This window comes from Chiloscyllium plagiosum, unplaced genomic scaffold (assembly GCF_037043375.1).
Source record: "Chiloscyllium plagiosum isolate Xiang-an unplaced genomic scaffold, Cpla_swu_hap1 HiC_scaffold_23, whole genome shotgun sequence".
NCBI lineage: Eukaryota > Metazoa > Chordata > Chondrichthyes > Orectolobiformes > Hemiscylliidae > Chiloscyllium > Chiloscyllium plagiosum.
Genome location: NW_028270161.1, coordinates 1,619,146 through 1,645,718, shown reverse-complemented (window position 1 = coordinate 1,645,718; position 26,573 = coordinate 1,619,146). Strand labels below are relative to the sequence as shown.

The window sequence follows — 26,573 nt, the reverse complement described above, 5'->3', positions numbered from 1 at the left end:
GCTAAAATTGTCATGAGGGGTAAATTATACAAGAGAAATAAAATTAGAAAGGCTTACTTTAATATGAAAACTCTGATACAAATAGAGAAGGCTATATTTTCAATGAAATGATAAGAATGCAGCAATATTAAAATTGCTTATATGAGGAAATTAAGTGACTTGATAAGCTCAAAGTGATACCTGAGCTGTTTGTATAAGTCTGTTGATTTGCTGTTTGGTATGTGTTTAAGAAAGCAATAGTTTTCTATATTTAAAACCACAGGAGTAAGAAATATTGAGGGACGTTATTTTTAACTCTGTCTTTTCATATCTGCAATGCGGAGGTTCAGCCACTGATGCTGAAAATTTCAGTGAGGATGTTTCCCACAGCGACAGACCCACCCAAATGGGAAATAGCCTCTGTGCGTGGGATATTCACTCTGAGAGGGAAGGGGCATAGATCAAAGCTGTGGGAATGAAGCAGAAGGCAGGATGGAGAGAAGGCCTGACTGATTTCACTCCGACTTCAGCCCAATGGTCTAAAAGGCCATTAGCCCACACTTCCCCCATGTCACGCATGCTTTCATACAAACATCTACAACCTGACAATGTGGAAAGTTTCTCAGGTATGTCTTATATATGAAAACAGGACAAATCCAACCCGGCCAATTTCTACCCCCTCAGTCTACTCTCCATCATCAATAAAGTGATGGAAGGTGTTACCAACAGAGCTACGGAACAGCACCTACTCAGCAATAACCTGCTCAGTGATGCCCAGTTTGGGTTCTCCCAGGACCACTCAGCTCCTGACCTTATTACAGCCTTGGGTCAAACATGGACAAGAGCTGAATTCCAGAGGGCGGGGGGAAGTGATCGACCTGACATCAAGGCCACAACTGAGGATCTCTGCCAAAATTGGAATCAATGAGTATCAGGGGACCAACTCCCTGCTGTCAGAGTCATAGGAAGATGGTTGTGGTTGTTGAAAGTCTGTTATCAAAGCTCCACGACATCTCTGCAAGAGTTCCTCAGGTAACGTATTTTCAAATTAACATGTACAGAGATATTTTAAACACCTCTGGAGTAGATGGGATTTCTACCCAGGCCACCACAGCCCAGAGTTAGGGTAACTACCAGTACAGCACAAGGCCCCTCTCAGGCCAACACATTCAGAACTATTCATTAACACTTAGTAGCAGATGTGTGTACTGTTTCCAAGCTGTATTCTAGAAATTCACCAAAGATCCTTGGATAGCACCTTCAAAACCAATGATCACTATTGTCTCCTGGGGACAGGACAGCAGATACATTGGGACATCACCCTCTGCACATTCCCCTCCAACCCATTCACTATTCTGATGTAGAAATATATCACCTTTTCTTCACTATTATGGGTTAAAACTCCCCAATGGCACTGTGTAACTACCTCCACTAAGTTCAAAAAAAGCAGCTCACTAAAGATTTCTCAATGAGGTAAAAACAATGACTGCAGATGCTGGAAACCAGATTCTGGATCAGTGGTGCTGGAAGAGCACAGCAATTCAGGCAGCATCCGAGGACAGGCAAAATCGACGTTTCGGGCAAAAGCCCTTCATCAGGAATAAAGGCAGAGAGCCTGAAGCGTGGAGAGATAAGCTAGAGGAGGGTGGGGGTGGGGAGAGAGTGGCATAGAGTACAATAGGTCAGTGGGGAAGGAGATGAAGGTGATAGGTCAGGGAGGAGAGGGTGGAGTGGATAGGTGGAAAAGGAGCTGGGCAGGTCGGACAAGTCCGGACAGGTCAGGGGATCGAGTTGCTGGAGGTTAGAAGCTAGGATGAGGTGGGGGAAGGGGAAATGAGGAAACTGTTGAAATCCACATTGATGCCCTGGGGTTGAAGTGTTCCGAGGCGGAAGATGAGGCGTTCTTCCTCCAGGCGTCTGGTGGTGAGGGAGCAGCGGTGGAGGAGGCCCATCACCTCCATATCCTCGGCAGAGTGGGAGGGGGAGTTGAAATGTTGAGCCACTGGGCGATTTGGTTGATTGGTGCGAGTGTCTCGGAGATGTTCCCTAAAGCGCTCTGCTAGGAGGCGCCCAGTCTCCCCAATGTAGAGGAGACCGCATCGGGAGCAACGGATACAATAGATGATATTAGTGGATGTGCAGGTAAAACTTTGATGGATGTGGAAAGCTCCTTTGGGGCCTTGGATGGAGGTGAGGGAGGAGGTGTGGGCGCAGGTTTTACAGTTTCTGCGGTGGCAGGGGAAAGTGCCAGGATGGGAGGGTGGGTCGTAGGGGGGCGTGGACCTGACCAGGTAGTCACGGAGGGAACGGTCTTTGCGGAAGTTGGAGAGGGGTGGGGAGGGAAATATATCCCTGGTGGTGGGGTCTGTTTGGAGGTGGCGGAAATGTCGGCGGATGATTTGGTTTATGCGAAGGTTGGTAGGGTGGAAGGTGAGCACCAGGGGCGTTCTGTCCTTGTTGCGGTTGGAGGGGTTGGGTCTGAGGGCGGAGGTGCGGGATGTGGATGAGATGCGTTGGAGGGCATCTTTAACCACGTGGGAAGGGAAATTGCGGTCTCTAAAGAAGGAGGCCATCTGGTGTGTTCTATGGTGGAACCGCTCCTCCTGGGAGCAGATACGGCGGAGGCAGAGGAATTGGGAATACGGGATGGCATTTTTGCAAGAGGTAGGGTGGGAAGAGGTGTAATCCAGGTAGCTGTGGGAGTTGGTGGGTTTGTAGAAGATGTCAGTGTCAAGTCGGTCGTCACTGATGGAGATGGAGAGGTCCAGGAAGGGGAGGGAGGTGTCAGAGATGGTCCATCTCTGCCGAGGATATGGAGGTGCTGGGCCTCCTCCACCGCCACTCCCTCACCACCAGACGCCTGGAGGAAGAACGCCTCATCTTCCGCTTCGGAACACTTCAACCCCAGGGCATCAATGTGGATTTCAACAGTTTCCTCATTTCCCCTTCCACCACCTCATCCTAGCTTCTAACCTCCAGCAACTCGATCCCCTGACCTGTCCGGACTTGTTCGACCTGCCCAGCTCCTTTTCCACCTATCCACTCCACCCTCTCCTCCCTGACCTATCACCTTCATCTCCTTCCCCACTGACCTATTGTACTCTATGCCACTCTCTCCCCACCCCCACCCTCCTCTAGCTTATCTCTCCACGCTTCAGGCTCTCTGCCTTTATTCCTGATGAAGGGCTTTTGCCCGAAACGTCGATTTTGCCTGTCCTCGGATGCTGCCTGAATTGCTGTGCTCTTCCAGCACCACTGATCCAGAAAGATTTCTCAATGCCAACTAAGGATGGGCAATAAATGCAGGCCAGCCAGTGATGCCCACATCCCATGAATAAATAAATATCTCCATACCTCTATCCATAGAACCATTGAATCCCTACAGTGTGGAAACAGACCCTTCAGCCCAACAAGTCCACTCTGACCCTCTGAAGAGCAACCCACCCAGACACATTCCCCTACCCTGCTATCATATATTTACCCCTGACAAATGCACCTAACCTACACATCCCTCAACACTACAGGCAATTTAGCACAACCAATTCACCCTAACCTGCATTTCTTTGGTCTGTGAGAGGAAACTGGAGCATCCAGAGGAAACCCATGTACAAACTCCACACAGTCACCCGCGGCTGGAATCGAACCCGGATCCCTGGTGCTGGGAGGCAACAGTGCTAACCACTGAGCCACCGTGCTACCCCTTGTGCCTTTGTGTCCCTCTTGCTTCCATGTTCCCCCATTCTGGCCTCATTGGCACTCACGGCCTCTTGGCAGACTACAGGACCTATATGAAATGAAACAGAAATATATAATTAAAATATATATATATTATTCCCATTCATAGTGAATATAAGGAAAAGAAAATTGCTTTTTCAAGAAACCAATTTAAAAGTGTAATTATCCAACACCAGGTCAATCTGTCAAGAACTCAAACAAACTTCCTCACAAACAATAACAAAGGAGTCAACTATCATAGTCTCTTAAAACTACCAGTCAAAATAGCATTTTACACACACACACACACACACACACACACACACACACACACACACACACACACACACACACACACACACACACCTGGAATAAGTGGCTTTGGAGATGTGATACTCAGTCAAGCATTCATAATAACCTCGGTTTTAACAAAGGACCAGGATCAGGACCTTACCAACCCTTGTGGCTCATTCACACCCCATGGGGAAAGACCTTGTGGTCTATTTGAACTCAGCACTAACTTCAAAAGACCATGCGGGCTTCCAGTATCTGAACTAACTTTCCCATGCACTGTTCGCTCCCCCTGCTGAAAAATGTAGGCTGTACCTGAGACGAGACGTCAGCATCCAGCTCCTGCCAAACATTTTTAAAAACTGTCAGAGTTGGCTTGGGTCTGCAAGAATCTGGCCCTAGATGCTAATCCTTACTCAGAGCCAGAGAGTCATATGGCACAGAAGAGACCCTTCAGTCCATTGACCCTAGCTATCTGCAGTTTTGTCCAGAATATTGATTTTCCTGCTCCTCAGATGCTGCCTGACCTGCTGTGCTTTTCCAGCACCACTCTAATCTTGACTTTGATCTCCAGCATCTGCAGTCCTCACTTTTGCCTAGTTGGTTTTAACCTTACTGCAAATCCTCTTGCAAGGATGACTACCTTGAAGATGTCTCTCTACAAGGATCCCCCAACTTGTTACTGACCCTTCAACTAAGAGAAGCAGTTACTTTCTATTCACCCTGTCCATGCACCTTATGATTTTATTCGTCTCTACCCGCTACCCTCTTCAGCCTTCTCTACTCCAAAGAAACCAACCCAAGATTATCCAGTCTCTCTTTATTGCTGTACTGATGCATCATAGGAAGCATCTTGGTGAATCTCCTCTGCATCCTTTCCAGGGTAATCATGTCTTTGTGAGAGTGCAGTGACCCGCACTGCATACAGTGCTCCAACTGTTGCCTGACCAAAGGCGGCACGGTGGCACAGTGGTTAGCACTGCTGCTTCACAGCGCCAGAGACCCGGGTTCAATTCCCGACTCAGGTGACTGACTGTGTGGAGTTTGCACAATCTCCCCATGTCTGTGTGGGTTTCCTCCCACAGTCCAAAGATGTGCAGGTCAGGTGAATTGGCCATGCTAAATTGCCCGTAGTGTTAGGTAAAGGAGTAAATGTAGGGGAATGGGTGGGTTGCGCTTTGGCGGGTCGGTGTGGACTTGTTGGGCCAAAGGGCCTGTTTCCACACTGTAAGTAATCTAATCTAATCACCATTCTGCTCTTTAATTTATGCTCTGGCTGATAAAGGCAAGTGTCCTCCATTCACTTAACCTGCACATCTTTGGATTGTGGGAGGAGACTGGAGCATGTGTTGCCATCTTAACTTGTTCTGCCACCTTCTGGGATCTGTAGACAAGCAGCACAAGACTCATGAAATAAAAACTCCAATCAGCTGAACTCTTTCAAACTTTGGTGGTTGGGAACCCTCTGTTATAACACAAACTGCAAAGGCTTATTAGTCAAAGAACAACATCAGAATTAGGAGCACCAACTGGGGAAACTGTCCATGGGGATCTTCAGGTCTTTTACTTGGCAAAGTAGCACAATGGCTCAGTGGTTGGCACTGTGAGGCAGCAGTGCCAGGGATCTGGGTTCGATTCCAGTCTTGAGTGACTGTGTGGAGTTTGCACATTCCCCCTGTGTCTGAGTGGGTTTCCTCGGGATGCTCCAGTTTCCTCCCACAATCCAAAGATGTGCAGGTTAGGTGAATCACCCATAGTGTTCAGGGATGTGTAGGTTAGATGCATTAATCAGGGGTAAATATAGGGGAATGGGTCAGGTGGGTCACTCTTCAGAGGGTCTTGTTGAGCCAAAGGACCTGTTTCAACACTGTAGAGATTTTAAAGCAATGGTGGGCGAGAGGTGGCAAATGGAGTTCAATGGAGCTAAGTGTGAGGTGATTCACTTTGGTAAGAGTAATAAAAAGATGGGGTACTGGGCTAATGGACGGATACTTGGTAGTGTGGATGAGCAGAGGGATCTTGGTGTCCATGTACACAGATCTTTGAAAGTTGCCACCCAGGTAAATAGTGCGGTGAAGAAGGCATATGGCGTACTGGCTTTTATTGGTAGAGGAATTGAGTTCCGGAGTACTGAGGTCATGTTGCAGTTGTATAAGACTCTGGTGCGGCCGCATCTGGAGTATTGTGTGCAGTTTTGGTCGCCATACTATAGGAAGGATGTGGAGGCACTGGAACGGGTGCAGAGGAGGTTTACCAGGATGTTGCCTGGTATGGTAGAAAGATCGTATGAGGAAAGGCTGAGGCACTTGGGGTTGTTTTCATTGGAGAAAAGAAGGTTTAGGGGTGACTTGATAGAGGTGTACAAGATGATTAGGGGTTTAGATAGGGTCGACAGTGAGAATCTTTTTCCACATATGGAGTCAGCTATTACGAGGGGGCATAGCTTTAAATTAAGGGGGGGTAGGTATAGGACAGATGTTAGGGGTAGGTTCTTTACTCAGCGAGTCGTGAGTTCATGGAATGCCCTGCCAGTAGCAGTGGTGGACTCTCCCTCATTATGGGCATTTAAGCGGGCATTGGATAGGCATATGGAGGATAGTGGGCTAGTGTAGGTTAGGTGGGCTTGGATCGGCGCAACATCGAGGGCTGAAGGGCCTGTACTGCGCTGTATTCTTCTATGTTCTATGTTCTAGAAGTAGATTGGGAGAAGGGAAAGGAAAATCACACTTTTACCTCTGTCCATTGCTATAAACTGTCTAACATCAGCACTGCCTGTAAAAGACCGAATTGACAGTTCAATTATATCGGAATGAGAACAATTCCTTGTCTCCCACATTGACAGCATATCTGTAGCTGAACAATGTCTCAATCTTAATCCCCTAAAGCCAGCACAGCTGGATGGTAATGTTGCTGTGGGTAATATTCACTCAGGCTGAAAGTATCTCAGGTCTCTCAATAACACTCATTTGACCATCAGATATCTTCAACCTGCTGGGAGAACACTTGTAGGAGCATTATACCAGTTAAAGGTTCACAGCTTGATACAAAAATTGTGTTTACCTGTGTTGCATAAACCAGTAAAGTTAGAAACAGTTTTATAAGTTATGTTTGCAGAATGTTTCAGTCATATAAAAAACTGGAAAACTGTGGATGCTGTAAATCAGAAACAAAAACAGAAGTTGCTGGAAAAGCTCAGCAGGTCTGGCAGCATCTGTGGAGAGAAATCAGAGTTAACATTTCTGGTCCTGATTTTTTTTTCTTAGATGCTACCAGACCTGCTGAGCTTTTCCAGCAACTTCTGTTTTTGTTTCTGTCATATAATTGTTTCTTTGGACCAAATGTGAGAACTGCTGGAAAAAAATACATATTTTGTTAAAATATTCCACCTTGCTCTCACAGGACAATTTACAAGGATAAGAACATCTGTACAAGGGGAAAACAAACATGTATTGGTCAAAGCATTGCCCTGGAAAAATGAATCAATGAATGACCAGAGTAACCCTGCCTGGATTATTATTTCAATAGACACTGGCAGTTAACTGTCAATCTGTATTGATGGGGGCATTCTTCACAGTGACAACTGAGGAGAATCATAGAATTTTCACAGAATGGAAGCAGGCCATTCAGCTCATCAAGTCCACACCTTGGAGGGAACAGCCCACTCAGACCCATCCCCCCAGTCTCTGTAACCCTGCATTTCCCATGGTTAATCCACCTCACCTGCATATCTTTAGATTGTGGGAGGAAACTGGAACATCTGAAAGAAACGCTCGCTGGCACAGGGAGAATGTACAGACTCCACACAGACATGGGGAGAATGTGCAAACTCCACACAGACACGGGGAGAATGTGCAAACTCCACACAGACACGGGGAGAATGTGCAGACTCCACACAGTCACCTGAGGGTGGAATCAAACCCAGGTCTCTCGTGCTATGAAGCAGCAGTGCTACTCACTGAGCCACTGTGCTGCCCTAAAACTGTGCCAACCTGCACATATCTTATTCTACTTGGCAACCAAACAGTATTCTCCACTTATGTGCCAATGTTGACTTGCTCCTTGAATTGAAATTCTTGCAAATTATCTTGAAAACAAATTCCAGCATTTTAGTTGCTGTTAGTGGTGCAGGGGACAGAGCTGGGGATTGTTTTGCATAAGATTTAAACATAAGGATGAAGATGCATACAGAGCTGCATGGTGTGATCTGATAATCACCTCCATTCCACACTGATGGAACACTAGGATTAGGGTGACACCATTAGAATACACGGGGGGGTCTAGATTAGAGTGGTGCTGGAAAAGGACAGCAGGTCAGGCAGCATTCGAGGAGCAGGAAAATCGACGTTTCGGGCAAAAGCTCTTCATCAGGAATAGAGCTCTAGAGTATAGGAAAATATAGATAGACTGGAGAATTGGGTGGAGAAGTGGCAGATGGAGTTCAATCCAGGCAAATGTGAGGTGGTTCATTTTGAGAAGTCTAATTCGAGAGTGAATATACGGTAAAAGGAAGAGCCTTGGGAAAAGTTCATGAGCAGAGAGATCTGGGAGTTCAGGTCCATTGTATCCTGAAGGTGGCTGCACTGGTGGATAGAGTGCTCAAGAAGGCATATGGGGTGTTTGCCTTCATCAGACGGGGTATTGAGTATAAGAGCTGGCAGGTCATGTTAAAATTGTACACGACATTGGTTCGGCCACATTTGGAATACTGTGTACAGTTCTGGTTGCCACATCACCAGAAGGATATGGATGCTTTGGAGAGGGTGCAGAGAAGGTTTACAAGGATGTTGCCTGGTATGGAAGGTGCTAGCTATGAAGAGAGGTTGAGTAGGTTAGGTTTTTTTTCATTAGAAAAAGGAGATTGAGGGGGAACCTAATTGAGGTTTACAAAATCATGAAGGGTATAGACAGGGTGGATAGAGACAAGCTTTTTTTCCCAGGGTGAAGGATTCAGTAACGAGACATCATGCTTTCAAGGTGAGAGGTGGAAAGTTTAAGGGGGATTCACGTGGCAAGTACTTTACACAGAGGGTGGTGGGCGTCTGGAACACGTTGCCAGCAGACGTGGTAGAGGCAGGCACGGTAGATTCATTTAAGATGCACCTGGACAGATGCATGAGTAGGTGGGGAGCAGAGGGATACCGATGCTTAGGAATTGGGTGACAGGTTTAGACAGTGGATTTGGATCGGCTCAGGCTTGGAGGGCCGAAGGGCCCATTCCTGGGCTGTAAATTTTCTTAGTTCTTTGTTCTTTGTTCGACAAATTACTCCCACATTTTCCTCAATATTCCAAACTGCTTTAAGGATGTTTCATTTGGAATCAACTCACTTAACTGTAATCCAGCTGTTTACTTATCATGGTGAACGCTGATGAAAAATCTGGGTCAAACAGTCAATCAACGTATCCCCAGGACATCTCTGCAGGAGTTCCTCAGGGTAGTATCCCAGGCCAAACACCTTCAGCTGCTTCATCAATGACCTTCCCTCCATCATAAAGTCAGAAGTGAGGATGTTCGCTGATGATTGCATAATGTTCAGCACCATTCGCAACTCCTCAGAAACTAAACCAATCGATATTCAAATGCAGCAGGTTTGGGCTGACAGATTGTACGTTACCATTGCTCCTTGAGATTCAAACACGTTATCATTCTGAAACCCTTCACAATGGAGCAAATTGTTTTAGATGTTGTGAAACTTGAAAGGGTTCAGAGAAGATTTACAAGAATTTTGCCGGGTTTTAGGGTTTGAGTGAGAGGGAGAGGCTGAATAGGCTGGGACTATTATCCCTAGGGAGGGAGGTTGAGGGGTGACTTATAGAGGTTTATATAATGATGAGGGGCATGGACAGTTTGAATAGACAAGATTTTTTCCCCAGATAGGGGAATCCAAAACTGGAGGGATCAGGTTTAAAATGAGAGGGAAAAGATTTAAAAGGGACAACGTTTTCACACAGATAATGGTGTGTGTATACAATGAGCTGCCAGAGGAAGTGGTGGAGGCTGGTACAATTACAGCATTTAAAGGCATCTGGATGGGTATATTAACAGGAAGGGTTTATGGGCCAAATGGGAATAGATTAATTTAGGGTATCCAGTCAACATGGATGAGTTAAAATAACAGAACCCCTACAGTGTGGCCATTCGGCCTATCAAAACCACACCAACCCTTCGAAGGTCTAATTCCTGTAACCCTCTATTTCTCACCCAATCTGTGTAACCCTGTACTTCCCATTGGTCAATCCACCTAGTCCACACATCCCTGGACACTATGGGCAATTCACTTAACCTGCCATCTTTGGACAGTGGGAGGGAAGTGGTATAAACATGCGCAGACACAGATAGAACATGCAAACTCCACATCGACAGTTGCCTGAGGGTGGAATTGAACCCAGCTCCCTGGCACTGTGAGGCAGCAGTCCTACCCACTGAGCTACTTATACTGCTCTGTTGGGCCAAAGGGTCTGTTTCTTCCCTGACTCTTAAGAAATTGAACTTGAATAGCCACATAAATCCTGTGGCAGAAAGAGCAGGTTAGAGTCTGGAAATTCTGTGGTGGGTAACTCACCTCCTGAATATGCAAAACCTGTCCACTACCTTCAAGGCGCAAATCAGGAGTCTGATGGAATTCTCTGCACTTACCTGGATGGGTGCAGCTCCAACAAAACTCAAGTTCAACATCATCCAAGACAAAATCCACCCCGTCCACATCTTCAACATTCACATAGTAGCAGCAGTGTATACCATCTACAAGATGCACTGGAGCAACTTGTCCAGGCTCCACCTATACAAACACTTCATCTGGAAGGACAAGGGCAGCAGATACTTGGGAACACCATCACCTGCAAATTTCCCTATGAGCCACTCACCATTCTGACTTGGAAATATATTGCTGTTGCTTCAGTGTTACTGGGTCGGAATCCTGTAATTCCTTCCTTAGCAACAGAAGGACTGCAATGGTGCATCATGAACATTTACTATTCCACTGGGAAAGGTGGTTATTTAATGTTAAGAATATAGTTTGCAGAAATTTGTTCGTTCTTTAATTGGATATGTGCCAACATATATGGCTTACCCCTAACTGCCCTTAAGAGAGTGGGGGATAGTGAGCTGCCTTCTTGAACTAAGGCAGGCTGAGAAGTGCAGGTACATGTGCAGTGCTCAATATTAGAATGATGCTGGAAAAGCACAGCAGGTCAGGCAGCATCCGAGGAGCAGGAGAATCGATGTTTCGGGCAAAAGTCCTTCATCAGGAATCCTGATGTTGGAGCTGAAACCTTTTAGTGCATTATATTTTATCTTAAAAATACATTGAGAGTTATATTTTTCAGATTAAATTTGTCACCTTGGAATGAAGCATAAAAAAGCTGACATTTATGGACAAATGAAGATAATACATATTAACAATTCCGAAATAGCTGTAACTTTCTCCACACCTGTCTCTAAGCCAGACAACATGTCTAGTGTTTATCATCATCAACATTTTTGCACTGAACATCTGACAGTCACTTCTATAATCTAACCTACTACTCACCAAAAACAATGGAAAATGCACCCTGCAGTAGACTTGCTGCCTGCAGCAGCTTGTTTCCACTTTCTTAGAGTGAAAATCCAATCTTAAAACTCACCTGCAGGTATGCCTTAATGGAACTTCAGTGATAGACCTGATTATTGTCGCACTGCTGTCTGCATTCCCTTCCAGAAGGGATCAGCATGATCCAAATTCAGTGTTTCACACAACTATTTAGTACAAATAGCTGGATTTCTTTGACCTTGAAAAATACTAGAGAAATTAAAATACTTCTGGCAACCTGTGCATCAATTCTGGCAGTCAGACCAATCAGAAAATCTCATGGTGAAGATAAAACTTGTCCTGAGATACATTTCCCACTAAGTATCTCATTCTCTTTGATGTGCTGAAGAGACATCAGCAGGTTAACACTGAATTTCTACATAAAAGATGTGAAAATTAGTAATACTCCCTATTAAGAAATTAATCAAAACAATACTTAGTGCTGTACTAGCTCAAATGAAGCTTAAACTTTGAATTTCAGTCACCCAGAACACCAGGTGTTGGTTTCAAAGCTAAGTAAAAATATTGTGCCTTGGACAGTGTGAAATGTTCAGAAATGAGTTTTGTGACACAGTGGTAGTATCTCTACCTCTGAACCAAGAGGCCTAGGTTCCAGATTCACCTATTCCAGAGGTGTGTCATTATATCTCTGAACAAGTTGATTGGAAAGTATCTGGGAGGTTCGCTCCAGTGCTGTGTCGGTGTGAACTTGACATTTTCGGATATTGATTTCAACATATTAATGTCCCCATTGGGATTTATACCAGTGTTTCTGCATGCAGGTCAAAGTTCAAAAGACATCAACAAGTATGAGGAATGTTTGAAATGTCATTCTGCATGAGTGCATTTTTTAACTGAACTCTTCAATTTGTTTCTGTGAACGGAAATAATTTTACAAGTAATCGAGCACCTGAAAGCCTGATCTTCATGACAGTGTGAAGAGACTGCAATGTCAAGCTGCTTCAGATCATATCACTCTGTCGAAAAAAAAACCCTGGCTAATCTGTACTCAAACAGGACACTGAAATGCAGACAGACTGTAACACAATATCGCAACTTGTACTTTGCCCAAAGCCAGCACTTTGTAAACTATCAAAGGTGAGAAGCATCAAAATTAGTCATTCATCTAATGATAGCAGGTAGAATAATTTATCAACAATTGGTAAGGGGCCCCCAGCAGGAGGGTCTGACAACTCTCTACCAACTTGGACACAGGCCTCAACAGTTTCCGTCCACAACCGCAACCATCAGGCTGAGCACATTCTTCATTGAACAAATGATATGTCTCATTTCCTCCAGATAAAAGATATTGTTCCTTGGTACCTGCATGAGTTTCCAGTGCTGCTTATCTTTCAATGGGTCATGTGGAACATTTCTTGTTCTGATCCTGCTCAGCTCCCCATGACCAGAACTTTTCTCCTGGTACGAAAGTAAAGTACTGCAGATGTTGGAAACCTGAAATAAAAACAAAACATTTTGGAGAAAGTCAATGGATTTGGCAGCACCTTTTCAGAGAGAGAGAAATGTAGAGTTCAAAGTTTTATGTTCATGATGTGTCATCAGAACCAATCTGTTGAAAGGTCACTGGTCTGGAAGGCTGCCAGATCTGTTGAGTTTTCCAGCAGATTTTATTTTTTATGGTATATCAATCACTATATTTCTGCAGGTTTCTGATCTTTGCTTCCAATTTTTACCCTTATCTCACCTTCACCTGGTACACCTCCAACTTCCCCTTCCACTCTTTTACCTGTCTGGCTCTATTCTGGGGTTAGTCTTTAGACTAGTATTTGTTTTAAACCCACTGCATCCTACAACCATCTCAACGCTTCCTCGCACTCCATTCCATTCTTCCAGTTTCCCACCTCCAGTTCAGTTTGGAAAATCCAGTATTCCTCAGGAATTCCTGATGTGCCTTACTTTCTCCTCAGATGAATCTACGTAGCCCTCTTCCAACCATCCCAACACCTTCCATCTGCAGTGTGGTTGATTAGACCCTTGCTAAGTAAATCTGCCATTGGGACCCTGCGCTCACTCACATTTGTTGTTTTAACTCGCTACCTTAGTCACATCACCAGAATTATTCTGCAAAACAAATTCAGCGAAGTCCAATGTAATCTTGAGGTACAGTCAATATGAATTCTGTCCCTATTTTTGTTTTCTACCTGATAATATGCATGTTGTTTTTCATGTTTTTATCTTCAGACAGAGTTGTTCACTCTTCTTCTCTTCACACTTTGTACTAGTATTTTTTTTCACTTTGCTATAAACAATCCCTTTGCCTTTTGTTTCATGACATATTGTCACTTAACCACTCCCACCCTTTCCCCTGTCCTTCAGTTTCCCTGTTCCCCACCCGGCCCCACAACTTGCTCTCTACTTTGTATAATACCCATCATATTTCTCTCCCCCTTCAATTCTGAAGGAGCCATGTCTAACTTTTTTTCTCTTCCCCCACACTTGCTGCCAAACCTGCTGAGTACTTCGAGCATTGTCATTTCTGATTTGCAACTGTCACAGTATTTTGGTTTTAGAGGAAATAAAGTCTTTTCTTGTTGCACTGCAAGTTGTTAGGATATGAAATATACTGCCTGAGAGTGTGGTGGAGGCAGATTTAATTGTGGTTTATAAAAGGACATTGGGTAAGTACCAGAAAGGAGAAAGTTTACAAGGCTCTGGGACAAAGCCTGGAGTGTGACACTGCTGCATTACTCCTGCTGACAGCCAACATAAACTCGAGACGTCAAACAGTCTCTCCCTGAGTGACCATCGTTCCCTGATCCTTTGGCTTCCTTCTGTGCTGAATCTCTTCATGAAAATCCAAGTGAAACAGAAAACTGGAGCTGGCTTCAAAAGACATGATTTGAGGTTTGCCAAATAATAAAGCTTTTTAAAAATCCCAGCTACAGCCTGGCAGAAAGAAAGTGAAAATCAGTCACACTGCAATAATTGTGTGGAGGTCTTCTGAACTTCACATTCACTGTTAACAATTCTCTATCATTAACCAAACATTTGGCTTTGTTGGCAACTCATAAGCCTTCAGTAAAACATGCTGGAAACTGAGTGGGAAATTCAATCCATGATGCTCCTCTTTGTGATGGAATGAATGAGCTGTATATTAGAGTACAACATTGACAATGACTTTAGTGACAGCAAACCAATTTAAAACCGAAAGATGTTGGAGCATCAAACATGCAAGACTGAATCTATAGAATTAGTCTGTAGCTAATTGCAGGTTACTGGGGGAGTTACAGCAAGAAGAGCCTCTGTTCTTTCGTATTTTGATTCTGCTCCAACTTGAGGTCTGTCTTGGCGAGAGAGTTGTTTGAGCCCCCTGTGTGGAAACTCAGCCCCAGCCCCAGCCCCACAGTTTCTAATATTAGAAAGGGAACCAACAAGAAATGGACATGTGTGTGTACAGATCCTAAAGGAGGAATACAGTCAGGAGTGAAAAATAATTAGGAGAAAATAAAGAATACTGAAGATTTGACTAGGTATTAAATTCTATTAAAATTAAGATTACAAAAATAAAGAAAATGTGAGATTAGAGAGGAGGATAAAAGGAATTAACACAAGAAGAAAGAACATAAAATTTATGGAAAAGATATTGGAACAAAGACTTTTCACTCCCTTTCAAAAAAAACAGAGTAGACGAGCTGTGTGTAGATATAGGCCACTTGAAAAACTGGCAATGGTCCAAATGGGGCTTGCCTCCATCCCTGTTTCTATTCATCGCTTTCATATCTGTGTACAAGCTCCATTGCAGCACAATATTTATTGACATAGCCCTGGAGTGCTGACTTCCAATATCACTTCAAAACCTGACATTGTGCCAGTGTGAGAAGGTTCAGTAACGCGACTCAGTCTCATTTCTCTAACAGTCCAAAGGCACTTTAATTAGCCTTTGCAAAAAAGAAACCCACTGTCCATCTTGTAGCACAGTATTTAAAACCACAAATGGCGGAAGGTTGCAAACATGGAAACTCTTTCGACTGGGCAAAAGAAATGACCATATTCTGAAATATAAACCAGGAAAGCAGTGAGGTGAACATAACTAAAAATCTGATTAAAATAAAAGAAGCACACTAAAATACCCAGCATGTTTATTAGTTTTGAAAAGAGAAGAATAACAGTAAATAGTATCGAAGTTGACCTTTCATCAGAACATCTGGAATTTAGCGATTACACCTTCAGAACTGTTAAATATCTATAAATGGCACCTATATCAACATCAACTTGCATTTATGTAGTGCTTCAGCACTGAAAAATATTTCAAAGGCACTGCATAAAACACAATGATGTAAAAGTACACTTAAGACAAGGGAGGCAATGTTAGAAGGAGAGACAAGCGACTTGATGAAAGAGATGGAATTTTAAATAAGGACTGGGTGGTACAAAGTGGAGAGATGTGGTGGTGGGGGGGAGGTGCATGAAGAAGAGGCTGGAGAGGAGAAGGCTGACAGGAGTCCTAGTTGAAGTATTCAGAATCATGGGAGGGCTAGATAAAGTTGATCGGGAGAAAATAATTTCACTTGGAAAAGAATCATGAATGAAAAGCTAGAGATTACTGTTAATTAGCAGACGAACAAAAAGTGACATGAGAAACCTTTTCACACAGGGAGTAGCTGCAGTCTAGAGTGTACCATCTGAATGCGTGGTGGAGACACATTCCAAAAGACATGGATGATTAGTTGAAAAAGAGCAATTTTTTTATTCCTTCACAGTATGTGGGTGACCCTAGCTGGGCCAGCATTTATTGTCCATCCCTAATTACCCAGAGAGCAGTTAAGAGTCAATCACATTGCTGTGGGTCTGGAGTCACATGTGGCAGACCAGGTAAGGATGGCAGTTTCCTTCCTTGAAGGACATTAGTGAATCAGATTTTTTTCCCCTGACCATCAACAATGGATTCATAATCATCATTAGACTCTTGATTCCAGATTTTTAGAAAATTCAATTCCACCATCTGCCATAGCAGTATTCAAATCTGGGTATCCCGAACACTATCTGAGTCTTTGGATAAATGTTGAAACTTTATTGCTGGAACAGCACAGCAGGTCAGGCAGCATCCAGGGAACAGGAGATTCGACGTTTCGGGCACAGGCCCTTCTTCAGGAAAGGGCCTGTGATTCCTGAAGAAGGGCCTGTGCCCGAAACGTCGAATCTCCTGTTCCCTGGATGCTGCCTGACCTGCTGTGCTGTTCCAGCAATAAAGTTTCAACTTTGATCTCCAGCATCTGCAGACCTCACTTTCTCCTCTTTGGATAAATGGTCTAACAATAATGCCCCTGGGCCAAGTCCACCTCCTGTGCAGGGATATGGGGATGGCACTAAATAAGATGCTCATCTGGGGAGAATCCATACAGCTACAGTGGGCTGAATGGCCTCCTCCTATGCTGGAACAATGGTGAGATTCTGCAATGGGATTCACTGTTGGAATATTGGGAATGCAGGTAACGATCCCACTCAATATGATGAAAGGATTGAAGAACATCAGGAGTTGCAGAGGAACAGAGGTATTTAAGTAGTACCTCACATTGTCCTGGTGTTCAAATGATTTTGGATAGGATTATGCACTGAAGAAGGCTACTCCCTCACTCTGTTTTTACTAACATTCTAGTCTGTTCACACATAACCATTCAGAACACGATACAGCACGATGAAGATATGTGGGTCTTGACTGAGAGTAGATGTTTTCTATATTAACCTGTTCAGAGATATTATCCCACACCTCTGGAGCAGGTGGGACTTGAACCTGGGTCTTTACACCGCTGAGGCTAAACGCCAGCTCGTGGACACCTCCTCCTACTGCCCCCTTGACCATGACCCCACCCCCCACCACCAAACCATCATCTCCTACACCATCCATAACCTCATCACCTCGGGGGACCTCCCATCCACCGCCTCCAACCTCATAGTCCCACAACCCCGCATCTCCCGCTTCTACCTCCTGCCCAAAATCCACAAACCTGACTGCCCCGGCCGACCCATTGTCTCAGCCTGCTCCTGCCCCACCGAACTCATGCCTGCATACCTCAACATGGTCCTGTCCCCCTTAGTCCAAGAACTCCCCACCTACGTTCAGGACACCACCCACGCCCTCCACCTCCTCCATGATTTTCGCTTCCCTGGCCCCCAACGCCTTATCTTCACCATGGATATCCAGTCCCTGTACACCTCCATCCCCCATCACGAAGGCCTCAAAGCCCTCCGCTTCTTCCTTTCCCACCGAACCAACCAGTACCCTTCCACTGACACCCTCCTTCGACTGACTGAACTGGTCCTCACTCTGAACAACTTCTCTTTCCAATTCTCCCACTTCCTCCAAACCAAAGGAATAGCCATGGGCACTTTCATGGGCCCCAGCTATGCCTGTCTCTTCGTAGGATATGTGGAACATTCCATCTTCTGCAGCTACACTGGCACCATCCCCCACCTTTTCCTCTGCTACATTGATGACTGTATCGGCGCTACCTCGTGCTCCCACAAGGAGGTTGAACAGTTCATCCACTTTACTAACACCTTCCACCCCGACCTCAAATTTACTTGGACTGCCTCAGACTCCTCCCTCCCTTTCCTAGACCTCTCCATTTCTATCTCGGGCGACCGAATCAACACGGACATTTACTACAAACCGATCGATTCCCACAGCTACCTAGATTACACCTCCTCTCACCCTGCCCCCTGTAAAAACTCCATCCCATATTCCCAATTCCTTTGCCTCCTCCGCATCTGCTCCCAGGAGGACCAATTCGAATACCGAACAACCCAGATGGCCTCCTGCTTCAAAGACCGCAATTTCCCCTCAGACGTGGTTGACGATGCTCTCCACCACATTTCCTCCACTTCCCGCTCCTCCGCCCTTGAGCCCCGCCCCTCCAATCGCCACCAGGACAGAACCACACTGGCCCTCACCTACCACCCCACCAACCTCCAGAAACATCGTATCATCCGCCGTCATTTCCGCCACCTCCAAACGGACCCCACCACCAAAGATATATTTCCCTCCCCTCCCCTATCAGCGTTCCAGAAAGACCACTCCCTCCGTAACTCCCTCATCAGGTCCACACCTCCCACCAACCCAACCTCCACTCCCGGCACCTTCCCCTGCAACCACAAGAAATGCAAAACTTGCGCCCACACGTCCCCCCTCACTTCCCTCCAAGGCCCCAAAGGATCCTTCTATATCCATCACAAATTCACCTGCACCTCCACACACATCATTTACTGCATCCGCTGCACCGATGTGGTCTCCTCTACATTGGGGAGACAGGCTGCCTACTTGCGGAACGTTTCAGAGAACACCTCTGGGACACCCGGACCAACCAACCCAACCGCCCCGTGGCTCAATACTTCAACTTCCCCTCCCACTCCGCCAAGGACATGCAGGTCCTTGGCCTCCTCCATTGCCAGACCATGGCAACACAACGCCTGGAGGAAGAGCGCCTCATCTTCCTCCTAGGAACCCTCCAACCACAAGGGATGAATGCAGATTTCTCCAGCTTCCTCATTTCCCCTCCCCCCACCTTATCTCAGTCCCAACCCTTGGACTCAGCATCGCCTTCTTGACCTGTAATCTTCTTCCCGACCTCTCCGCCCCCACCCCCTGTCCGGCCTATCACCCTCACCTTAACCTCCTTCCACCTATCGCATTCCCAACGCCCCATCCCCATGTCCCTCCTCCCTACCTTTTATCTTAGCCTGCTGGGCACACCCTCCTCATTCCTGAAGAAGGGCTTATGCCCGAAACGTCGATCCTCCTTCTCCTTGGATGCTGCCTGACCTGCTGCGCTTTTCCAGCGACACATTTTTCAGCTCTTGAACCTGGGTCTCCTGGCTCAAGGTTAGGGATACTACCACTGTGCCACAAGAATTCCTATAGTCTGTAGACTTGGCTACTGAAACCGCATAGCCTGCCTTTTTCACTTTGAAGAGATGTTTCTGGGGAATTGTTTCTGTGAACTTGGACACTCATGGATCAGTCACTGAAAGGTTAGAAACAGCTACAATATCGAGAGGGAGGTTGAGCTTCATCTTTATCAGCCTCCACCAGTTAAAGTGAACAGTTGGTTTGGTTCAAAGAAGCCGTTTTATGTCTGTGTTATTGTACTGGCGTCAGTTAGAAACAACCTCAGCAAAGGTAGTCCAGCTGAGTTTCCCTGTTGGACTTTGACTTTGGTTCTGTTCCCCTTAGTGTTTGCTCACCACAATAATCTAAAGGATGCCTTACCATCCCAAATCCTCACCTGAGGCAGCATTAATCAAAACAATTTGACAACATTCCTCCCTAAAGCATGTACCCCCTTCAAGTTTTTGCATGTTGAGAATTTATGACATCTCCGAAGCCGTGTTTCAAATCTGTTGTGTCATGGCAATGTCAATCAGAATAGCTGAAGTCGCTTAATCTTTCACTCAAGATTGTTCTCTCTTTTCCACAGAAATGATGGAATTAAACAGCGTTGTCACTTTTGTTGGAATTGCAAACAGCTCTGGTTACCAGACGTTCTTGTTGGATGAGGAGAAAGGCAGACTCTTTGTCGGGGCCAAAGATCATATATTTTCATTCAACCTGATCAACATAAACAAGGATGTTTTGAAGGTATGTGCCCGTTATCATAGAAAAATATGATCAACAAACAAATGTGAAGTTCTTCCTAATAATGTTGCTTCACCTTGAGTCTGTAAACATTGGATTCTGAACCTGAGATATGGGGAAGCAACCCCCCACCTATTCTTTGCGATCTGCTACTGACCTTGCCAATATTTGTTTCTCATGAACACCCACTCTGGACATACTTTCACATGCTGGGCACCAGTTCTCCCAAAAAGCCTTGATGCATGTATAAGCTCTGAAAACCACCTTGAATGAACTATTCTACAATAGCAGCATCACAGCTGATTACAACTAGCATTGAAAGAGGGTATTTGAATCCTAGAATCCCTATAGTGTGGAAACAGGTCCTACAACCCATAAGGTCCAAATCAACCCTCCGAAAAGTAACCCACCCAGATCAATTCCCCCTACCTTAAATGTACACCTGACTAATGCACCTAACCTACATATCCCTGAGCACAATGGGCAATTTAGCATAGCCAATTCACCTAACCTGCTCATCTTTGGATTGTGGGAAGTAATTCACGCAGACACAGGACCAATGTGCAAACTCTACACAGACAGTCACCTGAGGCTGGAATCGAACCCAGGTCCCTGGTGCTGTGAGGCAGCAGTGCTAACCACTGAGCCACCGTGCCACCCCTGGGTTCTGCCAGGTATTGGTCACAGAAATGAGCAGCAGGCCATAGGGTTACAGAGATGAGGGGAATGGAGTACTGGATATGGTAAATACCAGCAAGAGCAGTGAGAATAGAAGAAGTAATCTAATTTGAAAATAGATATTAATAGATATTAACATCTGATGTGAAAGATGCCATTGAATTATAACCATCACTGAAGGATGTAATTCTACTTGAGCCTGTTTCTGTTTCAGTGGTTTACTTCAGTCACATCTGCCTGTCCTGTCTCTGCAGAGATTCTTGTGTTATCTTCCTCAGATTTCTGATTTGACCAAATACAGCAACGTCTGTTCAAATATTCTAACCTCGGGTTCTTGCTCTCCTAATAAACACACATATTTTCTTGTCAACAACTCAACAAGCAATGGAAATAATTTTGCTCTGTTTACCCTCTTAAAATTTTAACTTTCAAACCTCTACTATATCTCCATTTAAACCTCTCTGCTCCAGCTCGAAAGCCTTTTGATCTCATATCTTTCTTTATAGCCATAGTTTTGATTGTTATTATCCCTCAAACATTTTCTATATATTCTTCTTGAACTGGCGTAATGAGAAAAGCCATTCACAAAACATAGGACAAATCCAACCCAACCAATTACAGCCCCATCAGTCTGCTCTTGATCATCAGTAAAGTGATGGAAGGTGTCACCAACAGAGCTATCAAGCAGCACCTGCTCAGCAATAACCTGCTCAGTGACGCCCAGTTTGGGTTCCCCCAGGGCCACTCAGTTCTCGATTTTCAGTTTTCAGCCTTGGTTCAAACATGGACAAAAGAGCTCAGCTCCAAGAGTGATGCTGCATTCGACCAAGTGTGGCATCAAGCAGCCCTAGCAAAACTGGAATCAGTGGATATCAGAGACAAACTTTCTGCTGATTAGGCTAATCGGAAGATGGTTGTGGCTGTTGGAGATCAGTCATCTCAGCTCCAGGATACGTCTGCAGGTGTTCCTCAGGGCAGTGCAGTACGCCAAAACATTTTCATCCCTCCATCATAAAGTCAGAAGGAGGGATGTTTGCCAATGATTACACAATGCTCTGCACCATTCGTAACTCCTCAGGTACTAAAGCAGTCCGTGTTCAAATGCAACAAGTTTTGGAAAATATTCTGGGCTGACAAGTAACAAGTAACGTTCATGCCACACAAAAGACAGGCAATGACCATCTCCAATAAGAGACAATCAAATTACTGCTGCTTTATGGTGTTACCATCACTCAATCCCCCACTATCAAGATCCTGGGGGTTACCATTGACCAGAACCTCAACTCCTTTTGCAACCTAAATGCAATAGTTGCAAGAGCAGGTCAGAGGCGAGGAATACTGTGGCAAGTAACTCACCTCCTGACTCACCAATGGGGAGTCCACTCCCTGCAAGTTCCTCTCCAAGCCACTCACCATCCTGACTTGGAGATAAATAACTGTTCCTTCACTGTCATTGGGTCACAATCCTAGAATTTCCTCTCTTGGGGCATTGTGGGTCTACCCCCAGCACATGGAATGCAGCGGTTCAAGAAGGCAGCTTACCACCACTGTGCATAGAGTGAGCTGCCAGAGGAAGTGATCGATACAGGTACAATCTTTAAAAGCCATGAATAGGAAAAGTTTAGAGGGATTTGGGCCAAATGCAGGTAAATGGGACTGGTTTAGTTTGGGAAACTTGGTTGGCATGGATGAGAAGGACTGGCACGGTGGCACAGTGGTTAGCACTGCTGCCTCACAGCGCCAGAGCCCAGGTTCAATTCCTGCCTCAGGCAATTGTCTGTGTGGAGTTTGCACATTCTCCCCGTGTCTGGGTGGGTTTCCTCCGGGTGCTCCGGTTTCCTCCCACAATCCAAAAAATGTGCAGGTTAGGTGAATTGGCCGTGTTAAATTGCCCGTGAAGGGGTAAATGTAGGGGAATGGGTCTGGGTGAGTTGCTCTTCAGAGGGTTGGTGTGGACTTGTTGGGCCAAAAGGCCTGTTTCCACACTGTAGGGAATCTAATCTAATCTTAAAAAAAACATATGTGAAAGGTTGTTGGAGCTGCACCCATCCAGGCAAGTGGGAAGTATTCCATCACACTCCTGACTTGGGCCTTATAAATGTTATTACAATATTTTAAAGGATTTTCAGCACTAACATTTCTAGTCACATCATTCAGTGCTAAAATCCTAGAATATTAATCATTAGTGTAACATTCAGTTAACAGAGTTAACAGAATTCAACATGTACCTGATCATGTATTAAAGCTATGAAGACATAAGTCTGACAGACTCTTGAGATAATCAATATTGATGAGTAAGCTTCATTGTAAATTCACTCAATTACAAAGAGTACAAACCTTCTTCAAAAGATAAAATGTGTTGTGAATTCTGTGACATACATATGTGCCTGCACACACGCACGAGTCAACAGATGGAGTTTAATTTTGATAAATGAAGGTGTTTCATTTTGGTAAGGCAAACTAGGGCAGGACCTTTCCCACACCAATCAACCCCACCGCCCTGTGGCCCAACATTTCAATGCCCCCTCCCACTCTGCCGAGGACATGCAGGTCCTGGGCCTCCTCCACCGCCACTCCCTTACCACCCGACGCCTGGAGGAAGAACGCCTCATCTTCCGCCTCAGAGCCCTTCAACCCTATGGAATCAATGTGGATTTCATTAGTTTCCTCATTTCCCCTTCCCCCACCTCACCCCAGCTCCAACCCTCCAGCTCAGCACCATTCTCATGACCTGTCCCACCTGTCAATCTTCCTTCCCAGCTATCCACTCCACCCTCCTCTCCAACCTATCACTTTTACCCCTTCTTCCATCCACCAATTGCACTCCCAGCTACCTTCTCCCCAGTCATACCCCCTCCCATTTATCTCTCCACCCCAAGGCTCCCTGCCTCCATTCCTGATGAAGGGCTCCTGCCCGAAACGTCGATTTTCCTGCTCCTCGGATGCTGCCTGACCTGCTGAGCATTTCCAGTACCCGTCTAATCTTTACACAGTTAACGGAAGAGCCTGGCAAGTGTTGTCGAACAGAGGGACAGAGAGGTGCAGGTTCATAGTTTCTTGAAAACAGCAACACAGGATAGTGAAGAAGGCATTTGGCATGCTTGCCTTCATTGGTCAGTGCATTAAGAATATGAATTAGGAGGTCATGTTGGTACTGTACAAGACATTGGTTGGGCCACTTTTGGAATACTGCATGCAATTCTAGTTTCTTTGCTATAGGAAGGATGTTATTAAACTGGAAAAGGTGGGGAAAATGTTTACAAGGATGGTGCCTGTACTGGAATTACAAGGAGAGGTTGGATAGGCTGGGACTTTTTTGCCTGGAGCATAGGAGGTAGAGGTGCATAGATAAGGTGAATAGCAAAGGTCTTTTTCCAATGGTGAGGGAGTTCAAAACTAGAGGGCATAGGTTTATGGTGAGAGAGGAAAGATTTAAAAGGAACTAGGGTTAACGTTTTCACACAGAGGGGATACAAGTGTGGAATGAGCTGCCACAGCAAGTGGTAGAGACTAGTACAATTACAACATTTAAAAGACATTTGGACAAGTATATGAAGAGGAAAGATTTAGAGCAATATTGGCCAAATTCAGACAAAAGAGACTAGTTAATTTTGGGATATGTGGTCCGCATCGATGACGTAGACTGAAGGATCTGTTTCCATGAAGTGTGAATCTTTGACTCCATTCAGCAAATATACAAGATACAGGGTATGGGGAGGTGGAACTGAAGCAAAGACATTTCCGTTTCTTTAGTGAAGGAATTATGCAGTTGAATGTTGACCTGGAGGTTCCAGTGGGTATTTTCAGACTAAGCTGGTTCAGTTTTGTGAGGAGCAGTTATCTATCAGAGTTAATCACTTGTCCAGAACCAGAGAGAGAAACAAAGATGTTGCATTCAGTGAGTCTTTCTCCTTAGGATTCATTTCTAACTGGATGTTTCTGAATGTTGCTGTTTTCTATAGCAACAAAGAATTCCAGCTCAGCACTGTCCCCATGACTTGTTCTACCTGCCTATCTTCTTTTCCACCTATCCACTCCACCCTCCTCCCTGACCTATCACCTTCATCCCCTCCCCCACTCACCTATTGTACTCTATACAACTTTCTCCCCACCCCCACCCTCCTCTAGCTTATCTCTCCACACTTCAGGCTCTCTGCCTTTATTCCTGATGAAAAGCTTTTGCCCGAAATGTCGGTTTTACTGCTCCTTGGATGCTGCCTGAACTGCTGTGCTCTTTCAGCACCACTAATCCAAAATCTGGTTTCCAGCATCTGTGTCATTGTTTTTACCTAATGCAAATACTGACTGTTAGGCCAGAAAGAAGGCAATCCAGTTTTAAGTAAGCTTTGATGGCCTATTGTTGGAGGACCCCTGTATTCTTTTGTTTTAGAGAGGAGGAGGGGACACAACTCTTTTGTTTCCGTATGGATTTTGGACTTAGATTTTGCCAGAGCAAAGTTTTATCATTGAGAAATCTCATCCAAAAGAGTCATTTTGAAGATCCATTTGAAAACTATGCATTTCAGGTAAATAATTTTCATGTCTAGATAATTTAGAAAGCTTTTTTTCAGGTTGTTTTGGATAGTTTTGACCATGTTAGATATTGTTAGTTACTGTTGGTCTTGACCTTTCCCTTGCTGAGTTTGACTGCTTTCAGACCAAGTGAATTTAGTGGCTACTTTGTAATGCTCCAGTTCATTTTATAATTGTTTATTTCTCAAACAGAACAAAGCTTTTAGAACATATAGAACATAGAACATTACAGCGCAGTCCAGGCCCTTCGGCCCTCGATGTTGCACCGACCAGTCATACCAATGTGAAGCCCATCTAACCTACACTATTCCATGTACGTCCATATGCTTGTCCAATGACGACTTAAATGTACTTAAACTTGGTGAATCTACTACCATTGCAGGCAAAGCATTCCATACTCTTACTACTCTCTGAGTAAAGAAACTACCTCTGACATCTGTCCTATATCTATCACCCCTCAATTTAAAGCTATGTCCACTCGTGCTCGCCGTCACCATACTTGGAAAAAGGCTCTCCCTGTCCACCCTATCTAACCCTCTGATTATCTTAAACGTCTCTATTAAGTCACTTCTCAACCTTCTTCTCTCTAACGAAAACAACCTTAAGTCCCTCAGCCTTTTCTCGTAAGACTTTCCCTCCATACCAAGCAACATCCGAGTAAATCTCCTCTGCACCCTTTCCAAAGCTTCCACATCCTTCTTATAATGCGGTGACCAGAACTGTACACAATACTCCAAGTGCGGCCGCACTAGAGTTTGTACAGCTGCAGCATAACCTCATGGTGCCGGAACTCAATCCCTTTATTAATAAAAGCTAAAACACTATATGCCTTCTTAACAACCCTGTCAATCTGGGTGGCAACTTTCAGGGATCTATGCACCTGGACACCGAGATCTCTCTGCTCATCTACACTACCAAGAATCTTACCATTAGCCCAGTACTTTGCATTCCGGTTACTCCGACCAAAGTGAATCACCTCACACTTGTCCGCATTAAACTCCATTTGCCACCTCTCAGCCCAGCTCAGCAGCTTATCGATGTCTCTCTGTAACCTATAACATCCTTCGTCACTATCCACAACTCCACCGACCTTAGTGTCGTCTACAAATTTACTAACCCACCTTTCTACGCCCTCATCCGGGTCATTATTAAAAATGACGGACAGCAGTGGATCCAACACCGACCCTTGCGGTACACCACTGGTAACTGGACTCAGGAT

At 45.0% G+C, this 26,573-nt stretch overlaps 1 protein-coding gene across 5 annotated transcripts in view; it reads left to right on the top strand.

The window, feature by feature from the left end:
- The window catches only part of sema3ab (sema domain, immunoglobulin domain (Ig), short basic domain, secreted, (semaphorin) 3Ab), a 411,101-nt gene that overhangs the window by 218,213 nt on the left and 166,315 nt on the right, over positions 1-26,573 (top strand). For all 5 annotated transcript variants that reach the window (XM_043714218.2, XM_043714215.2, XM_087999317.1 and 2 more), the window contains one exon: positions 19,986-20,146. In XM_043714218.2, the coding sequence (XP_043570153.1) occupies positions 19,986-20,146 (161 nt within the window). The remainder of the gene's footprint in view (positions 1-19,985; positions 20,147-26,573) is intronic.